Consider the following 18,634-nt stretch of genomic DNA (forward strand, 5'->3'; position numbering starts at 1 on the left):
TAAACTTAATTTAAGACAGTTTTAAGCCTTTTGTTGTTAAATGAAAATTTGGATAAGTATTTAGGACTTTGGTGTATAGTGTAGACACCTTGATTTCCCCATTGACTTAAAAAAAATATCACTGACTCAAAGTATTAAAAATTACTCTTAGTGTCTTAATTGTATTGACATCAATATGTTTATTTCTGTTGTAGGTCAGTGTTACTGCCCTTTATTACACACACATTGGTGATGTATAATGCCTACCAGGACTCGGATGTCGAACCTCTGCTCCTGAGGAAGATACTGAGGGACTTTGAGAACACAGTTCAGAGCCGTCACTATCAAATCCTCCTGCTCTCCTGTCTTCGTACTGCCCCACTCTGCAAACAGAGTTTCACACACACATTACAAACATAAACATAAATAACCCTCTCAAATTAACCTGTACCAATGCTTCAATAAGTTGCACTAAAGTGTGTTTAGAGTGTTTTTTGCACACTAACCATTGTCATGCGTCAGGTTGAGCAGTACTCCTATGATGGCCCTCATGCAGTCCTCCACTGCTTTCCCCACCACAGCTCCATCGGAGTTCATCTCCCGGCTGTAACGTTGGATCATCTCCTCACACCTCCTCAGTGCCCTGACAGACAAAAGGAGAAGCTTGGTAACTTGACCGTGAATATCATCCATCTTCTTCCGTGTATCTGGGGCCGGGTTGCAGAGGGAGCAGCCCAAACAGAGAAGCCCAGACCTCCCTCTCCCCAGCCACCTCCACCAGCTCATCCAGGGGGGATCCCAAGGTGTTCCCAGGCCAGCCGAGAGATATAATCTCTCCAGCGTGTCCTGGGTCTGCCCCCGGGCCTGCTCCCAATAGGACATGTCCAGAACACCTCACCCAAGAGGTGCCCAGGAGGCAACCTAGTCAGATGCCCGAACCACATCAACTGGCTCCTTTCAATGTGGAGGAGCAGCAGCTCTATTTTGAGCCCCTCCTGAATGGCTGCACTCCTCACCCTATTTTTTTTTTTCTTAAGGGTGAGGCCAGTCACCCTTTGGAAGAAACTCATTTCTGCCACTTGTATTCATGATCTCATTCTTTTGGTCACTACCCAAAGCTCGTGCCCACAGGTGAGGATAGAGACGTAGATTGACCAGTAAATCGACAGCTTTGCTTTCACGCTCAGCTCCCTCTTCACCATGACTGCAGACGAAGCCCCAATCCGTCTGTCAATCTCTCTTTCCCTTCTCCCATCACTCCTCCACCTGGGACAGCAACTCGTCCCTGAGCCAGAGTGGGCACTCCACCCTTTTCTGGCTTAGGGACCATGGCCTCTGACTTGGAGGTGCTGATTCTCATGCCAGCAGCTTCACACTCAGCTGCAAACCGTTGCACTGCGAGCTGGAGGCCACCACCACCTGATGAAGCCAACAGGATCGCATCATTCACAAAAACAAACAAACAAACAAAAAAAAAACAAGTTCTGCAAACTCGTCGCAGCCGAATGTGATTCATCTCTGCAAACTGTGAATACCCTCCCCAAAATTACTACTCTTTCTTATCAAGTGCTGAAAATGAGAGCTGCATACTGGCATCTAAGGGGAAAAAAAAAGTGTCCCATGAATCAATGAATCCTGGCATTACCAAGAAACTGAAGCTAAAAGAAGTCCTTCCATGCAGATTCACCTGGTCCTTTTAATTTACAGTCACTCAATCATCATCATCAATGCAAACTAGATTCACATCCAGATGTCTGAACATGACTCGCCTCTTTCCTCTTCTACTCCATCATAAAACAGAGCAGCATTCACACACATACACACAGACAGGCACACACAAAGGCAGATAAGCTTTTTTGAGGCCGTCTGCAGCCGCAGAGAGGGCAAAAGAGGTCAGCAGCCTGATGTAAATAACTAAATTAAATCTAATGACAGTGGTGACTGAAAGCAGATCAGAAACCAGAGTCTGAACATCAAGATGCAGCGAAAGGAAGGGGGGAAAAAGAAAATATGGAAGGAGATGTGTGATAAGAAATTTAATGTGGATATAAAACAGTAAAAGTAGGAGAGGAAAAATTATTTGTATGTAAAAATGAGGCTGAAATGCTTTTTCCACTCTGAAAAATGAAGCCAGCTTAGAAATACCAAAAACTGCAGTTCCTCAAATGTCCACTTGAGGCTGGTTCCAAACATGAGCTGGCTCCCAGGTTAAAATGCCAAACTTTATGGGTGGAAAAAAAACATGTTTACATCCTGTTATCAAACACTTTTTCCCTCTAAAGCCAATCAAGCCCATCATGAAAAACCATGCAGGCGTTGAATAACCCCCCAACACAGTCATTTAAATTGTATTAAGGCTTAAAGTTTGCATCATTAAGGGCACGGCTGCTTTTATTGACATGGATGGCAGTCAGTGACCTGGATCTCTACTCCATATTTGTGCTGCTGGAGCCTTTTGAAGCATTTTTAATGCAATTATCTGCCAAACAACAAAGTTTGCTATACAGTCAACTGTACTAACAGACCATCCAAGTAATCGGGGCTCCAGTTTTACTTGAATGTTACTTAGCACTGATTAGCAGGTATCTGTGTGATGCACCCGTACCATTTATTGATGATGTTAGCCAAGCTTAAATACAGTCTACAGAAGGTACTTCTGACAGATGGATTAGCATATTTGCTCTGGAACAGATTTTATGCCGGATGCCCTTCTTGGTGCAATTCTCCATTTACTGGTCTTGGGACCAGCACTAGAAGTACACGGGCTTTTGACCCCCTGAGGCTGTGTTTGTGTCTCCTATCACTTAGTTAGTGGTTTTTCATTTCGCTGCAGCTGAGAGATGCTTCATTTAGATGATTTGTTAATTTTCTAACTACAGTAATCCCTCACTTATTGTAGGTGTTACGTTCCAGGACCACCCGCGATAAGTGAAAATCTACAAAGTAGGGATGCTATATTTATTTTAATACTTATACATTATTTTAGTAGTTATACACCATTTTAAGTTTTTATAAACCCTCCCCACACACTTACACACCAAATATATACATTACTGTACAACACGTACTACGCATGTGAAGAATGAGTACCGCGAAAACCCGCAAAACAGCGAAAGTACCACAATAAATATTTTACACTAATATTGATTGAAAACCTGCGAAACAGCGAGTCCGCGAAAAGCGAACCGTGAAGTAGCGAGGGATTACTGTATACAGCACATTTGAGATTTATTAAGTCTGGCCTTAAGCTGGGCTTTCGCGTTTCTGGCTCATCTTCAAGTATACACAATCGAGACAGTGTTCGCTAGCGAACTAAAACCAGGGGCATCGTTACTTTCCTTTACATGATAACTCTCAAAAATGAGTCTGGGTCAGGAGAGGTCAGGGGGTGCAGCACAGCTTCTATCATACAGCTGGGTGCTCCACTACAGACTCCATATTAAAAACTTCTCTCTTTACATTTTGCTGCTGTTTAATTTAATGCAGAGTAATTTGGTTTGTGTCCAGATGCAGATGAGGATCGTCAACAAGGAAAAGGACATTGTGTGTGTGTGTGTGTGTGTGTGTGTGTGTGTGTGTGTGTGTGTGTGTGTGTGTGTGTGTTATGGGGTTGCTTGGGGGTTTATTAAATTAGTCTAGCAGACAGCTGAAACTCTAGAAAGACTCTCAAGGGTGAGTTTGGTTTGAAACAATGAGGACAGCAGCATGTGCAGAAGCAAGGAAGAGAAAGGGGATGTTAGGAGGAAGAGGAGGAAAGGCCAGAAAAAGGAGATGAAGAGTAAATGCTGGAGGAAGAAATCTATTGGTAGATGTGAAAGTAACTTCACATTTTCAGTTTTGTGTGTGTGTGTGTGTGTGTGTGTGTGTGTGTGTGTGTGTGTGTGTGTGTGTGTGTGTGTGTGTGTGTTCGTTTGAGCAGGGTTTAGGTGGTGGGGCTCGCTCTCCTCCCGCTCACCCTGCGATTTTGGGGGTTAATCGAGTTAGAGCGGACAGCTGAAGGCTCAGACTGAGGCCTGTGTCACCCGCCCGCTGGAACAGCGGCTCTTTGTCGACCCATTCAGCCTTCATCCTCATCATCTTCAACCCCCACCCTCACTGCAGACCTTCTGCAAAGGGCGAACGGTCCGGTCACGTAAAGGACGCAGGAGGAGCGAGAAAGTAAATTAGCTCAGCACCATGCAGTCTGACAGATGCTGGAGTTTTATTAATGACCAGTGACTGCAGTGATTTATATCAAAAATGTGTTGTTTGTTTTTTCCGGTGGATTTTTTGGTTGGTTGGCTGGTGGTCGACAAGAATGTTGTCAGGGGAGGATGCTCGTCTGACAAGGAGAACCCCCGGTCCTCACTAGCCTGACACCACTGCAGTCTGTGGGAGCAGACAGGAGTGAAGAAACTGGCAGTGGACTCAGTTGTTTTGGAAGACGTGGGGCAGATGATGCAAAGCTAAAGCCACCATCATGGTCTATGGAGAGACACTAAGCATTCGGGAGAGGAAGGCAGCTGTTAACAACCCTTCCACAGGTTCATGTACTCAAACTTCATGAGTTTACTTTGCCTTTATAGATGTTAAGAGCAGAGGCCTCTCCTTTAATCATTCTGGCTTGGGCTAAACTAAACAGCTTTCCCATACAGAAAGACGTGCTTTTATTTTGGTACAAATCAGAACGCCCGAAAGACTTGGGGACAAAAACATGTTCAAGAATGAACAGCGTGCAGGACCACAGTGGACTCTGTTTCTCTGCAGATCCTCTGCTGACAGCAGGGGTCGGGGTCAGAGTTGAAAGGTCACTGCTATGACTGACAAGATGTCACAACCAGGAAATGAAGCAACAAAACCCTGATAATAGACAGACACACATACGCGCTCCATACAGCAGCTGATCAGCTGAGTTAACCAGGGTTGTTGTGACGAGACATTGATATGACTGGATTTAATCGAAAAATGTCAAAAAATGAATGACCGAGGAGTCTGATATCGTACTGGATACACTCTGCAGACTGTCGTCGACAGCATAGCTTTTTAAGAAAAAAAAAAAAAATTTCAATCTCACAGAGCAGGGTGGTTCCATAATAATGACATCAGGTGTGAGGACAGTATGCAAGTTCACTCACTTTGCAGAAGAAATGATGAGCAATGAGTCTTTGTAGGCGATCAGGTAGCTCTGGTTCTCGGGGTTGTGGACGGTCACCTGTAAGTACAAACACAAAGTCAGCTAAACAAAAAGGATGGCGTCAGTCAACGTGTTCATTTTCCCCACAACAATTATTATTTTAACTTGACTTCACTTCACATTTTTAGCCTGGTCCTCTGCGCTCCACCAGCAAGAGCCCTCTGAGCCCCAAGGTGTGAGGAACTTCAAATATTCAATTTTTTTTGTTTTGTTTTAAATCCAGCCTGACACAACTGTCAACTTACCTGAGTGGCTACGACAATGACACCCAGTGCAAACTCCACCAGGTACAGCTACATTATGTATATACACCGATCCAGCATAACATTATGACCACCTAATATTGTGTTGGTCCCCCTTTTACTAGTAAATCAGAATGGACTCCACTAGACCCCTGAAGGTCTGCTGTGGTATTTGCACCAAGACGTTAGCAACAGATCCTTGAAGTCCTGTAAGTTGTGAGCTGGAGCCTCCATGGATCAGACTTGTTTGTCCAGCACATCCCACAGATGCTCGTTTGGATTGAGATTTGGGGCCGAGTCTGGAGGCCGAGTCAACACCTCCCCATAGTGGTACCAGGTTTTCCCCAGGTAAGTTACACATATGCGCCCAGCCATTCATGTGATGTTAAAGAAAACATGATTCATCAGACCAGACCACCTCTACAGCTATGCAGTCCCCATAAATAACCAAAAAAAAAAAAAAAAGTTTAATGCTGGTTCTATCAGAACCAGCATTAAACTTTTCAGCAATTTGAGCTACAGTAGTTCATCTGTTGGATCAGACCACACAGGCTGGTGTGGCTCCCCCTGTGCATCAGTGAGCCTTGGCCACCTATGACCCTGTCGCTGGTTCACCACTGTTCCTTAATTGGACCACTTTTGGTACTGACCCCTGCAGACTGGGAACACGCCACAAGAGCTGCAGGTCTGGAGATGCTCGGACCCAGTCGTCTAGCCATCACAATTTGGTCCTTGTCAAACTCGCTCAAATCCCGTTTTTCCTGCTTGTAACACTTCAACTTCACCCACTAACACGTGCCATAATGAAGAGATAATCAGTGTTATGCACTACCTGTCAGTGGTCCTAATGTTATGCTTGATGGGCGCACCACACAACTATAAACCATCAGATCTTTTAAGAAGAAAAAATAAATAAATAAAGTCCCAACAGCTCGCAGAAAACACTGAATTGTAGTTTTGTGTGAAATGCAAATACCTAGTAAAACTCCCATCTTCTAAGTTTCCACAAACTAGCGAGCAGGTTGACTAGGAAAACCTGCTTCTTAACCAACATCTACATATTATTATTCTTCTGTTTTGGGCAACATGCAAACCATTTTTTTTTTTTAAATGCTTTATAGCGTCTGAGTTTTAGTGTGGATCATTTGAACAAGTGAACTTCACAGTCCCAAAGATAACTGTAAAGCTTTAATAAGGTTTGCCCCACAGTTCATTTCACCTTCACATAGTTTGATTTCTTTCTTTGTGCACCAGAATAACAAACATGTCTCCCAGTGAAGGGGGCATGTCAGCTGAAACCTCCTCGCCTGTTCACACTCAAGTTTAATTGAACATTTCTTTGCACATTGTTCTGTTCTGTTCTGTTTGTTTTTTAACGTCAAAGTAATGTGTGTTTATTGCTGCTTTTTATTTCCAACTACATTTGGACTCTGCAAATTTCTCAAAACCTCCACGCTATCTAGGTTGCACTTACACTCTCCAGCACCCGTAAACACCTCTCAGCTCCCCACAGAGAAGACACCAGCTTCTCCTTGTCGTCCTCTTGGTTCAAGTTATCCACACATTCCTTCACTGTGGGGACAGAAATCAAGGACAAGCAATAAGAAACTAAATACATTGCCAGTTTTCTTCTTTCTCTCCAAGCCCACTGAACTTCTTTGTAATGTTTAACCTTTGTCTACTATGTGGTCCAGTCCTCCCAGCAGCCGCAGCTCCTCTTTGAACCAGTCACCTGCTCGCTTCGAAGTCAGAGACAGTAACGTCTCCATGGCCAAATGACCCGTCTGGAGGGGGCGAAAAGGAGGAGGAGAACAGGAGTCAGGAGCTTAAATCTTAACTCTCTCAAGTATCACTTCACACGTTTAATGTTTTACACATCCGGATTATTCTGGGGTGTACTGTGGGCCGTTTCCTGCGGTTGTAGAAGTTGATTTTTGTGTTTTTCTGGTTCAGCTCTAACAGATCTTCAGCTGCAATGGAGCTGTAAGAAATATCCTGACACATGTGGGTGTCTGTGAGTCACCCTGACTGAAGCGGCATAACAGTCTAAATAATGTTTCAAAGCTTTTTCCACCCTCAAAATAAACCACTTCTGCAGGAAAACTCTGAATACATGAAATTTTAATGACACCGTGTGCGTTTCTGTACCGTGATGTTCTGCAGGTCCAGGTGCTTGTTGTGCACCGTGTCGCACAGCTTCCTGATCTTCTCCTTTATCTTGGCGATCTCCTTGGCGCTAAACTGGACCGTGGAATCGGTCCCGTTACCGCCCCCTTGGTCCTGGTCCAGTTCGAGCAGGCGGATCATCAGGTCCAGGCAGGACCGGTCCAGATCCATGTTGAGCCGGTCTCTGCTCAGGATGTACATGAGAGAGGCTGTACACAGAGCCAAGTTCTGCAGAAAAGACAGAAAGAGAGACTTTAAATTATTTAGTGTTGCTCTCAAACCACCCTCAGCCCTCTCAGGCATGTCGTCCTTTTTCTTTAAGCTGTAGAACAGAGTTTATTTCAGATTATGTCAGTGTATTTACTCATTACTCCTCCGCCAGAACAATTTCTTAACCACTGACTTGTTAAATTTGTTAAACATTTGACTGACTTTTTGAATTTAAGATGAGAAAACACTCCTACATCAGGTGACCACAGCCAGCCAATAAACAGTCCCAAAATGGTTAACAACTGACAAAAATGACAATGCAGCATCAGTTATTCCTGCTCATATTTCTACACTCATTTCTCTGTTTCTGTCTGGAGCTCAGTGAACTGATCCTCACCGGGTGCTGTGGGGCATCGTTGAGCGTTTTGAAGACCTGAGCCACCTTTCCTCTGGCCCTGAGGTGCATCCTGAAGCTGGGCATGGCACAGCGTGTAGCCAGGCTGATCACACTAGAGAAACAACACAGAGCATCAACAATTATACAGCTGACTAGACAGTTTTGTTTCATTTGGTTGGGTCTAAAAGGAATTGTGAAACTAAAGCAAAGTGAAGTCGGCAGCTGCCAGCTGTTTTTTTTTTTTTCCTCCCCCCCAAGTGTGAATTTTGTAGTTTTATTTTGCTTATTTAACAGTGTCACTCCTTGAGAATTTAACTTATTTAAACTTAATTAACTTGTAAAGTGCAACTGATGAATTATTGCCCCAAGAAGCCGCCTCCTTTCCTTGAGTCAGATCTGAGAGATGTACACAGACACTGACGGACAGATTTTCATCATCTACATCCTGGGAACGTAGTGCCGTGGAGACTTGAAATGATGTGGTTGATGATGTGTATTACAAACACAGGTGTGGAAGTCTCTGTTCCCATGTGTGATAAATAAGCCATCCTGGAGTTCGTACTAGGTAAGCAAGCGGCCTGTTACGAGCCTTTCTCCAACGTTACCCATACACTACACCACCCAAGCCTTTGCATTTTTAAGCTGTTTGAAAGATTTAAAGCATTCGATGCCTTTCAAGTGTTTTAAAGGATCTGCAGGAACCCTGATGTGCGTTATCCCCACACAGACACTGCAAGGCAACCTTCAACAGACTGCTTCATTTATGTCATTCAGCTTGCTAGTTTAGCCTGGTTTGTATGTAATGGGGGGGGGGGGGGGGGGGTACCAGTGAATATAATGAGCAATCATGAGTTGTTTGACATCAGCAAATTTGGAAAATTTTGACACACTGGACTGTAGAGGGCGCCAGCGGATTCTTACCTAAGGCATCGCGTGTTGAGAGGCTGCCCGCTCTTCAGGCCAGTAGCTAGGTACTCAAAGTCATCAGTAAACTCCTGGTTTTCCCCAAACTCCACCACATCGTTGAAATGTTTCACATGTTGGACGACTGTATATAGCTGGAAAACACAATGGAACAGAGTCGTGTTTCTGGAAACACACGTTCATGAAGAGTAGTCCAAAAGAGAAGCAAAGCACATTTAAAAACAAGAGCACCATCTAGTGGTGCAAAACACACGCATCCCTCTGTATTTACCCTGCTCGGTGTCACCCCGTTATTAAGCACCATTTCCTATTTTAAGTCACAGTGACCTCATATAGAAACCCAAACCTTGCTTAGGTCATAGGCTTTCTACCCAAGAAGTTTGGTAAGTGTAGACCAAACGGTTCTTGAGTTATTGAGTGGACACTTCAATGGACGCTGCTCAGACACCTGCCATAAAAATCTGACATCAGCAGGACACCTTCAGTGTGATATGAAGTGAGTTTAAGGAGAAGAAAAAATTTCTCTGTACCTCTTTGTGTTCTTTGCGACACTTGAGTGCAGTGACCGTGTCCTGGTATGGATCTGTAGGGACAGTGACACACTTTGTGACCTTTGGGGGAGGGGGCGGAGCCTTGAACACACCATCATCCTTCTGAGAGTTGGAAGGCTCCTTACTGGATCCCCCAGCTGAGCCCGACGCCTGGAAAGATGGAGGAAGGTTGATGTGAGACAGCTGCTCAAGTTTTGGTACAGACTGAAATCAAACGTCTGCTCACGGCTCTAAGTGAGACTTACAGGAGCCGTCTGTGAACGTGAGAAGAAAGGTGGAGGGGGCTCCTCTTCGCTCTCCAATGTCCAGTGTCTGGCATTGTACACTGCTTTGGTGGGAGACTGAAAAATGAACACACATAAAACATAAACATCTCTGAAGCTGGAAGCAGACATGCAGTTCTTCTAACGGCCACTAGAGACCAGCTCCAAAAGTCAAAAGTGAGTCAATCCCTGCAGTTAGGAGCGCTGTGCTGTCGGTGCTTCTTAGAGCATTTTTTATTGCAATATCTGACAAATAATATGTCCTGCTCTGTCATTGGTGATTAAATTAAATCAGGATTTTGCTTGGATGTTACTTAGCACTAATTAAAAAGGTACCTGTGTCTGCATGCCACCTGTACAGTCTATGGACGCAGTTCTACAAACCCAACACAGCGATGGCCACAGTGCTAAATTCACGGCTTGAAAATGTACATCGACAAACCAGTGTGTGAAAAAACATTCTGTATATCTGATAGAAGATTTCTGGAGGCTGGGAACTGTAACTAAAGCAAAGTTTCTAAAATTCAGGAGATTCTGGTCGATAACAGAATCCAAGAGACTTCCACTGCTACATTTGAGAACTCGGATAGTCTGCTGATTTTGCCTATGGGGGAAGGTTTTTGCCGGCAGATATCCGGGCAGAGATTTCCCTGAACCATGAGCAGGTCACATTTATGAATGCAGGCCAATTTTAAAACAAGAACAAAAATCTAAGGAGTTGTACTGAATTCAACTTCACTCCACTGAAGTCTTCAAGAAATTACAAGTTCACTTCAAGCACACGTGAAATTGACGCCTTATCCTCAAAAGTATTTCACATATTTTTGTCTCTTGGCAAATTATTTTCAAAAAAAAGTTTTTTTAAATGTTGCAGGCTCCTGATTCTCCATCTAATACTTGCTTTTAATATTTCTGGTACTTTCTGTATTTTTATTGTGTCACCAGACAAAAGCTTTTTTCTGCAAACTGTTAAAGAGAGAAGGCTGCATGCATGTTCTTCACTGCGCACAAACTGTTCTATTGTATTATTATGATTTTACACAGGACTCCTTGCTTCAAAAGTTCTTTAAAAAAAAAAAAAAAAAAAAAACGACTTTAAAGGAAGAAGGAGAACAGAGATAAACAAAACTGTGAATGTCGATAAAAACAGATGCTGAGAGCAAATATGCAGAGAAAGCTGAGAGTGAAGCAGAAAGAGGTGAACGGAGGAGGGGAAACAGGATAACTGGATGCACAGTAAACTGGTGAGACTTTGCCAGCACTGATCAAACAGCAGGACACACACGCACACACACACTTAAAACAAACAGACACACACCCTCCCACGCTACCATCCACCCTCATCCTTGGCTCTTCTCCTGTCCTCTTTGAATATTTTTGCCAAACCTGTGGTTGGTGGTTGCCGGGGCATTCATAATGAAAAACAAAAGAGGGAACGAGGGAGAGCCTGGACGGAGAGAAAGAAGGGAGAGAAGAGAGAGCTGGCTGTGGAGAAAAGTCACGAGGAGGTGGAGCGGGAGGGATTTCTGCACCACGGGGTTAATAAGCAGAGACAAAAGGGGAGTTTGGAGATGAGCTTTGCTGTGCTGGAACATCAACACACCAAATTAAAGCCTGCGACAATAATCTGAATGACACAGGCGGACACCCGCCCCCGCCCACCTGCCACTAAGCAGCATGGGAGAGATGAGCATGGGGGATGAAGGTGGGCAAGTGTGCCCATGTCTCTGCTGTGGCTCAGCTTTTAAAAAAAAAAAAAAAAAAAAAAAAAAAAAGATAAGGGCGAAAAGAAAAAAGGAAAAAAAAACATGCTGTTTTGGCATTGCAGGGCGTGCATGAACAGCAAACTACGACTTCACTGCCAAACCTCATGAATTAGTTATCTGTGTTGGAAGAATTATCTTGACTTCAGTGGATGGGTCAGAGTGGCAGCAGAGGGCTGGGAAAACAATGTCAGTCATGACCAGAATATGAAAATCAAGTGAAAGGTACGTATGATATTCGGTTCAGACAGCCCTCTGATCCCGGCTTAAAAAGTTGGATGAGGCACTGGCGCTGGGCGCTACAGGGAGAGCTAACATGGTGTGGAGAAAGCTAACAGCAAAGGGTCAGAAGTTTGGAGATATTTCACGCATGCCTACAGCTTTTCTTTCAAGATCCACATCAAATCTCTCCCCGTCAGCTCCTCTCGCTCTCTCCGTGCTCGGTTTACCGCTGACTGGGAAGCTTTCACTGCACTTCCGTCAAGTTTGGATCATCAAGTTGACATCAACACATGTTGATGTCAACTTGATGAATATTATTTCACTACTCCTGTTTGTAAATAACAGTTTGCAGTAAAGACACTCACACCGAGCTGAATGGAAACTAGTGTAAAATACATTTTATATAAATGACTAATTGTCATTAATCCTAAACAATAACAATAAAAAAGAAAGTTTAAATACCAGAAAGCTAACAGTACATTTTTGGGGAGATAGTGTATCATTCTTACTCACTGAGATTGTGCCACCTGTTAAGGAGACATGCATGCACACACACACACACACACACCACACACACACACACACACACACACACACACACACACACACACACACACACACACACACACACACACACATACATGCATATGCTATGATCATTATAGTAAAATGGACAGAATTTTGAAAATATATGTAATAATATAAATATAGTATATAATATACTCATTGGTAACAACTTACGACTAATCGTTGACCAATGAGCATGTAGTTTCACTCAGACCTGCTACTTGTCTATTACATCCGGCTTCAAAACACCAAAACGGCAACGACAAAAACACTCATCTCGAAGCTTTAACGTGGTGACGCCATCATGGCTGTATGCTATCTGTAGTCTTGATTATACTCTGTTCCAATCACGGACAGTTGGAGAGACCACAGCTGTCATACTTCTTTGAAGGTCGCTGTCTGGGGTGCATCCACAGGGGTTGCTTTGTAATGTAGAGTCTCCAGATGTGTCCACGCAGTCATACAAAACTGGCAGCCACACAGACGCCCGCATGGACTTTCGCGCCCGCCGTCTGATGATGAAATATATGTCACCCTGACCCAAGTGAACTCTAGCAGGCTCAAAGATGCAGAAAGCATAATCAAACCCTTAGTATCCAATGGAGATGTTTGCAAAGTCCAAGTATTTTGTAGTTTTTATAAAATGACCCAAAATCTTTATGGTACAGCAGTGAAATGAACTGCATTAGGAGACTGGAGAGGGTCATTGTTATGGATGTAATAACTACTCATCCCATAAAAACATTCCCCAAATAAAGCCAACACCATCTCCCAAATATGGATGAGCCTGTCTAAGTGTTGTCATTATGGTAACATCTAATATCTCCCAGAGTCCTCAGCTCAATAACCGAACAACGCTCAGGTTTCAGCTGATGGCACAGATGCACAGTTTACTGTAATCAACGCAGAGTTCTGACGACTTCTCTGTAGGCTGGTCACTTCCAAGGGTTATTTTTATAATGAGCTGTATTCCTCTCCCGTGCTCCATCATGTTAATGGGAGATGGAGCAAGAACTGGGATGTAGTGCGCTGTTTGAAACAAGGCAGGAGGAGGCGGCGGAGGAGAGAATAATACAGGGAGGTAAAAAGTAAGACAAAGCGGTCAAGAGAAAGTGATGGAGACAGAAATACAACTGAGAGGGAGGAAAGTTATTTTAGGAGTCACGGCATGAAACTGGAGAATGAGAAAGGACGAGAGAGAGTACATTAAGTACATTATTATGCTCCTATGGGCACTGTGTCTACTAATGCTATTACTGCTTGTCTGTAATAGGGAAATGCAGAGGAAATTAACTTTATACTTTAGCACTTCAAAAAGTTTTCCTGCAGGTGCAGATATTCAAAAGTTATCTCACACTCAGGAAAAGCTTCAGATTATCAGAGCAAATGAATCAGGTCCTTTATAAGGATGAAACTGCACTGAAATAAATGACTTTCTGAAGGAGACACGAGGAGCCCAATTGGGAGAAAATGAGATGACGGCACACAACAAACTCTGGACTTTCCCCCCTTTCTGAAGCAAAAGCTGTATATAAAAGAAGGATGTAGAAATTATAATGTCACCCATTCCAGTGGTTTGTGGACTCCTGTTGTAGAAAGCCAAAAGTGACTGTGGCAAGATCGGCCAGTGGAAGTCTTGCAGAATTTTAAGAATGTCAGTTGTAAAGTATCTTGTGATTCAGACTGACACTGCTTAAGTTATAGTTACGTGCCGGGTTGGTATGTTTTCAACCTCCAAAATTCTTCTTTCATATTATGCATCCTGCATTTGTCAACTCAGAGGTCTAGTACAAGAGTAAAATATAAGTATATTTAGAAACAATAAAGCCATACTGAACTCGGGAACGCCCCCCCCCCCCACCCCTCCACATAGACTACATAAGACGTGGTGTGACCACTGCATAATCACCCATCAGCATCTGGACTCTGTGATTTGGAATGCTTAACGTTAGCATTTTAGCCTTTGCCAAAATGGTTTTCTGGAGTCAGAAGTGAACATGACTATATGAGAAGGTTGAGTGCTAAGTTAACAGCTACCACTAGCTGTCTTTATCTTTGCAAGACACCAAGTAACATGCAAAAACTAGAGGTTTATTCAACAAAACTCAAGCACATATTATTTGTCAAATGATTACTTTAAAATTGTTTCAAAAGGAATCCAGTCATCCATTCTCTTCCGCTTATCCGGGGCTGGGTCGCGGGGGCAGGAGCCTAAGCAGAGAAGCCCAGGCTTCCCTCTCCCCAGCCACCTCCTCCAGCTCATCCGGAGGGACCCCAAGGTGTTCCCAGGCCAGCCGAGAGATATAATCTCCCCAGCGTGTCCTGGGTCTACCACGGGGCCTCCTCCTGGTGGGACATGCCCGGAACACCTCACCCAAGAGGCGGCCAGGAGGCATCCTAATCAGATGCCCGAGCCACCTCAACTGGCTCTTTTCGATGTGGAGGAGCAGCGGCTCTACTCTGAGCCCCTCCCGGATGGCCGCACTCCTCACCTTATCTCTAAAGGAGAGGCCAGCCACCCACTCGAAGGAAACTCATTTCTGCCACTTGTATTCACGATCTTATTCCCAAAGCTCGTGACCATAGGTGAGGGTAGGAACGTAGATCGACTGGTAAATCGAGAGCTTCGCTTATACACTAAGCTCCCTCTTCACCACGACAGACCGGTGCAGCGTCCGCATCACTGCAGAAGCAGTCTCGATCCATCTGTCGATCTCCCGCTCCCTTCTCCCGTCACTCGTGAACAAGACCCCGACATACTTGAACTCCTCCACTTGGGGCAAGAACTCTTCCCTGATCCGGAGAAGGCACTCCACCCTTTTCTGGCTGAGGACCATGGCCTCAGACTTAGAGGTGCTGATTCTCATGCCAGCCGCTTCACACTCGGCTGCGAACCGTTCCACTGCAAGCTGGAGGCCACCATAGGTCCTGCGGGAGTATGGGGTGTCTGGCCTGTTGTTGTTCAGTCTCTGTACAACTGCAGTGAGAGCTTGGTCCGTATAGCTGGTAATTAGTCGGATTCAAAAGGAATCAGCACCACAAAAAATGACACAAAGGCCTAGCAGTCAGGTAGCAGCCTAGTCACCAACCGTCACTAAAAGCAGCCATGCCCGTAGTAATAAATGCACCCATCTGACATGCTGGTTAGGTATTAACATAAATATGGAGGTAGCTAGGCACATATGATCAGTTGTGATCAAATCATTGTTTCTTTGTCAATTTTTCAAATCCAGTTTCAGTATTTCTCTCATACACTATATTGCCAAAAATCTTCCCTCAGCCATCCAAATCATTGAATTCAGGTGTTCCAGTCACTTCTATGGCCACAGGTGTATAAACCAAGCACCTAGGCATGCAGACTGCTTCTACAAACATTTGTGAAAGAATGGGTCGCTGTCAGGGGCTCAGTGAATTCCAGTGTGGAGCCGTGATAGGATGCTGCCTGTGCAACAAGTCCAGTTTTGAAATTTTCTCACTATTAAATATTCCACAGTCAGCTGTTAGTGGGATTATAACAAAGTGGAAGCAATTGGGCAGCAACTCAGCCACAAAGTGGTAGGCCATGTTAAAATCACAGAGTGGGGTCAGCGGATGCTGAGGAGCAGAGTGTGCAGAGGTCACCAACTTTCTGCAGGGTTAATCGCTACAGACAGGAAGTATAGTGACAGGAAAGGAAATCTTAATGCTTCAGCATACCAAGACACTATGGACAATTTAATGCTCCCAACTTTGTGGGAACATGTCCAACATGACTGCACACCAGTGCACAAAGCAAAGTCCATAAAGACTTGACTGGCCTGCACAGAGTCCTGACCTCCACCCAATAGAACACCTTTGGGATGAATTAGAGCAGAGACTGTGAGCCAGGCCTTCTCATCCAACATCAGTGTTTGACCTCACAAATGCACTTCTGGAAGAATGGTCAAAAATTTCCATAAACACTCCTAAACCTTGTGGAAAGACACCCAAAAGAGTTGAAGCTGCTAGAGCTACAAAAAGGTGGGCCAACATCATATTAAACCTTATGGATTAATAATGGGATGTTACTCAAGTTCATATGCGTGTGAAGGCACTTTTGGCAGTATAGTGTAACTTCAATTCCTTTATTGACTCTGTTAAAGCCACTGAGTTTGCTTAGTGTCGCAATAGTCCTTCGCCTTATATGACCCTATAATATGACTCCAATGCAGTTACAGTGTGTTAAAGTGAGGGGAAAATAGTACCCGCTGCTGCAAAACTCATTTGAATGTAGAAATCAGTCTTACTAATTAAAACGATAATCACACATCACTTTTTCAAACAAAGTTAAAACGCCTGCAAACTAAAACGAACACAATTAACAAGCAGCCGTAATAAAGAGGCCTCGCAGAGCTCATTAGGACAAACTCGGCAAGCTACAGAAGCAGAGGCCTAATTAAAAACACTCCTACAGTTTAACACGAGTAAATCAAATTATCTGCTCAATTCAAGTTGTTCACCTGATGAGATGCTCTGAATGCAGCAACATTCAGGCAGGAGATAAATAGGTATTAGAGATACTGGCAACTCATTTACAGTAAATATTGAGACGTGCACTTCCACCGCTGTGGGCTGCTGGCATTGATCTGTCTCCACTATAAAAGAGGACCGGGCTCTTACGAGATCAATAGTCTGATCTGCAGACAGGGAGTTACAGGCCATTAGAACACGGATAAATAAAAGACAAGGAGTCAAGAGATGTTCAAAAACAACTCTGTCCATCCCCTCGTTCGTGCACCAATAAACCAGAGCCAAACTCCTCAGCTCTGCCCACACACACACCGTACTGACTCATTCTGGGTCAGACTGTCCCAGAATGTAGGGACGAGACTGTCCACAGTCTCGTCCCTACAGGTACATCCAGATCTCTTTCTGCAACTAGTCATGGTTTTACATTTAGAGATGAGGTTATTTCCCTAAAGAGGTTCACAAGGATTAACGCACTTTGTTGATTTTAACGTCACAGCAGAAACTCGGCTAATGAAACTTCTTTAGATTTGTTTTTGGCTTATTTGTATCCACTTAATATTGTAAACCTGTCATTCCCTCCAAGTTATTGTTTTATGAAGATGTTCACCGATGGATTGTCAATGACAGATGAAATCTAAGCTTGTGTTAAAACCTTTGCTTTCTTAAATGTTCTCAATTATGATTATGGTGTCATTATTTATATGCATGTAGCCCTTTCTACACTCTCCTTATCACAATTCACATTATAGTACTCATTATCCAGCATAAACTGTACTTTATGACCTTCTTATAAGGAGACAGCAGTATTGGTATATTTTGATTTACTAATCCATACTGGCTAAACCAGCATCTTATCTGTGTTGTGTGTTTTTCACAGCTGTTATGATTTTGGCTAATCTGTGTGGCTCCCCAATTCCTAGGAACCCTAAGTTTAAAGTTCTTACACAGAATCATCTAGTTAAAGAGTGCGGATGCTAACCCTAAGCCAGACTTTGTATTATGTTCCTTGTTTTCTGAGTTATGCTCCATGTCCATTTATGTTATATGCAATTTGATGATTTTTACAGTGTACGCACTGTAACATAAACACAGAGTGAACCCTCATGTCACCGATCAGCGGTGTTGTGTCTGACCTTCTTTTGCGCACTGAAGATCCTCCGGAGGGTGTCCGGGTTCTTCTCGACAGGTTTGCCCTGAGGCGGCCGCCTGGGACCGCTGGCCACCATCCTGAGGCCGTCCTCTGAGAAGTCCAGGACATCTGCAGGGAAACACAAACAGCGACCATCACGCAGCCGTTACAGTCCGTGGTGGTGAGCGGGGTATTACATCACAGTGTTAGCATAGACAGTGTGTTCACAGGCTATGCTGGTGTGTGAGCTTTCTGTAATGTTTATACATGCACAAAACAAGAAAAGGTATTTGTGGTTCCATCTCTGGCCTCATCAGGCTGTGTTCGTGGTCTCTCGTGCACCTAAACTTCCGTTTTATTTCACTCTATTATGCGATTGTTACTTTGAGCTTTTTTTGTTTTGTTTCTTCTGTTTTTTGTAAGCCCAATAACAGAAGTGTCCCTAAAACCACCAGTGCTCATGGAAGGGAATAGTGATAAAGAAAAGAGAACAGAACAGAACAGAAATAAGAACACGGTTCATGGCTTTGAGGAAATAGAAGGCTTTTATTATAGTGGAT

At 43.9% G+C, this 18,634-nt stretch overlaps 1 protein-coding gene across 1 annotated transcript in view; it reads right to left on the reverse strand.

Annotated features, from left to right (window-relative positions):
* The window catches only part of waplb (WAPL cohesin release factor b), a 56,516-nt gene that overhangs the window by 24,989 nt on the left and 12,893 nt on the right, over positions 1-18,634 (reverse strand). Inside the window, exons 5-15 of the mRNA XM_030755303.1 lie at positions 18,079-18,203; positions 9,888-9,983; positions 9,622-9,792; positions 9,089-9,225; positions 8,168-8,279; positions 7,543-7,788; positions 7,067-7,178; positions 6,869-6,966; positions 5,094-5,170; positions 486-622; positions 223-362 (exon numbers count right to left, since the gene is read on the reverse strand). Of these exons, the coding sequence (XP_030611163.1) occupies positions 223-362; positions 486-622; positions 5,094-5,170; positions 6,869-6,966; positions 7,067-7,178; positions 7,543-7,788; positions 8,168-8,279; positions 9,089-9,225; positions 9,622-9,792; positions 9,888-9,983; positions 18,079-18,203 (1,451 nt within the window). The remainder of the gene's footprint in view (positions 1-222; positions 363-485; positions 623-5,093; positions 5,171-6,868; positions 6,967-7,066; positions 7,179-7,542; positions 7,789-8,167; positions 8,280-9,088; positions 9,226-9,621; positions 9,793-9,887; positions 9,984-18,078; positions 18,204-18,634) is intronic.

Source organism: Archocentrus centrarchus, chromosome 19 (assembly GCF_007364275.1).
Source record: "Archocentrus centrarchus isolate MPI-CPG fArcCen1 chromosome 19, fArcCen1, whole genome shotgun sequence".
Classification (NCBI taxonomy): Eukaryota; Metazoa; Chordata; class Actinopteri; order Cichliformes; family Cichlidae; genus Archocentrus; species Archocentrus centrarchus.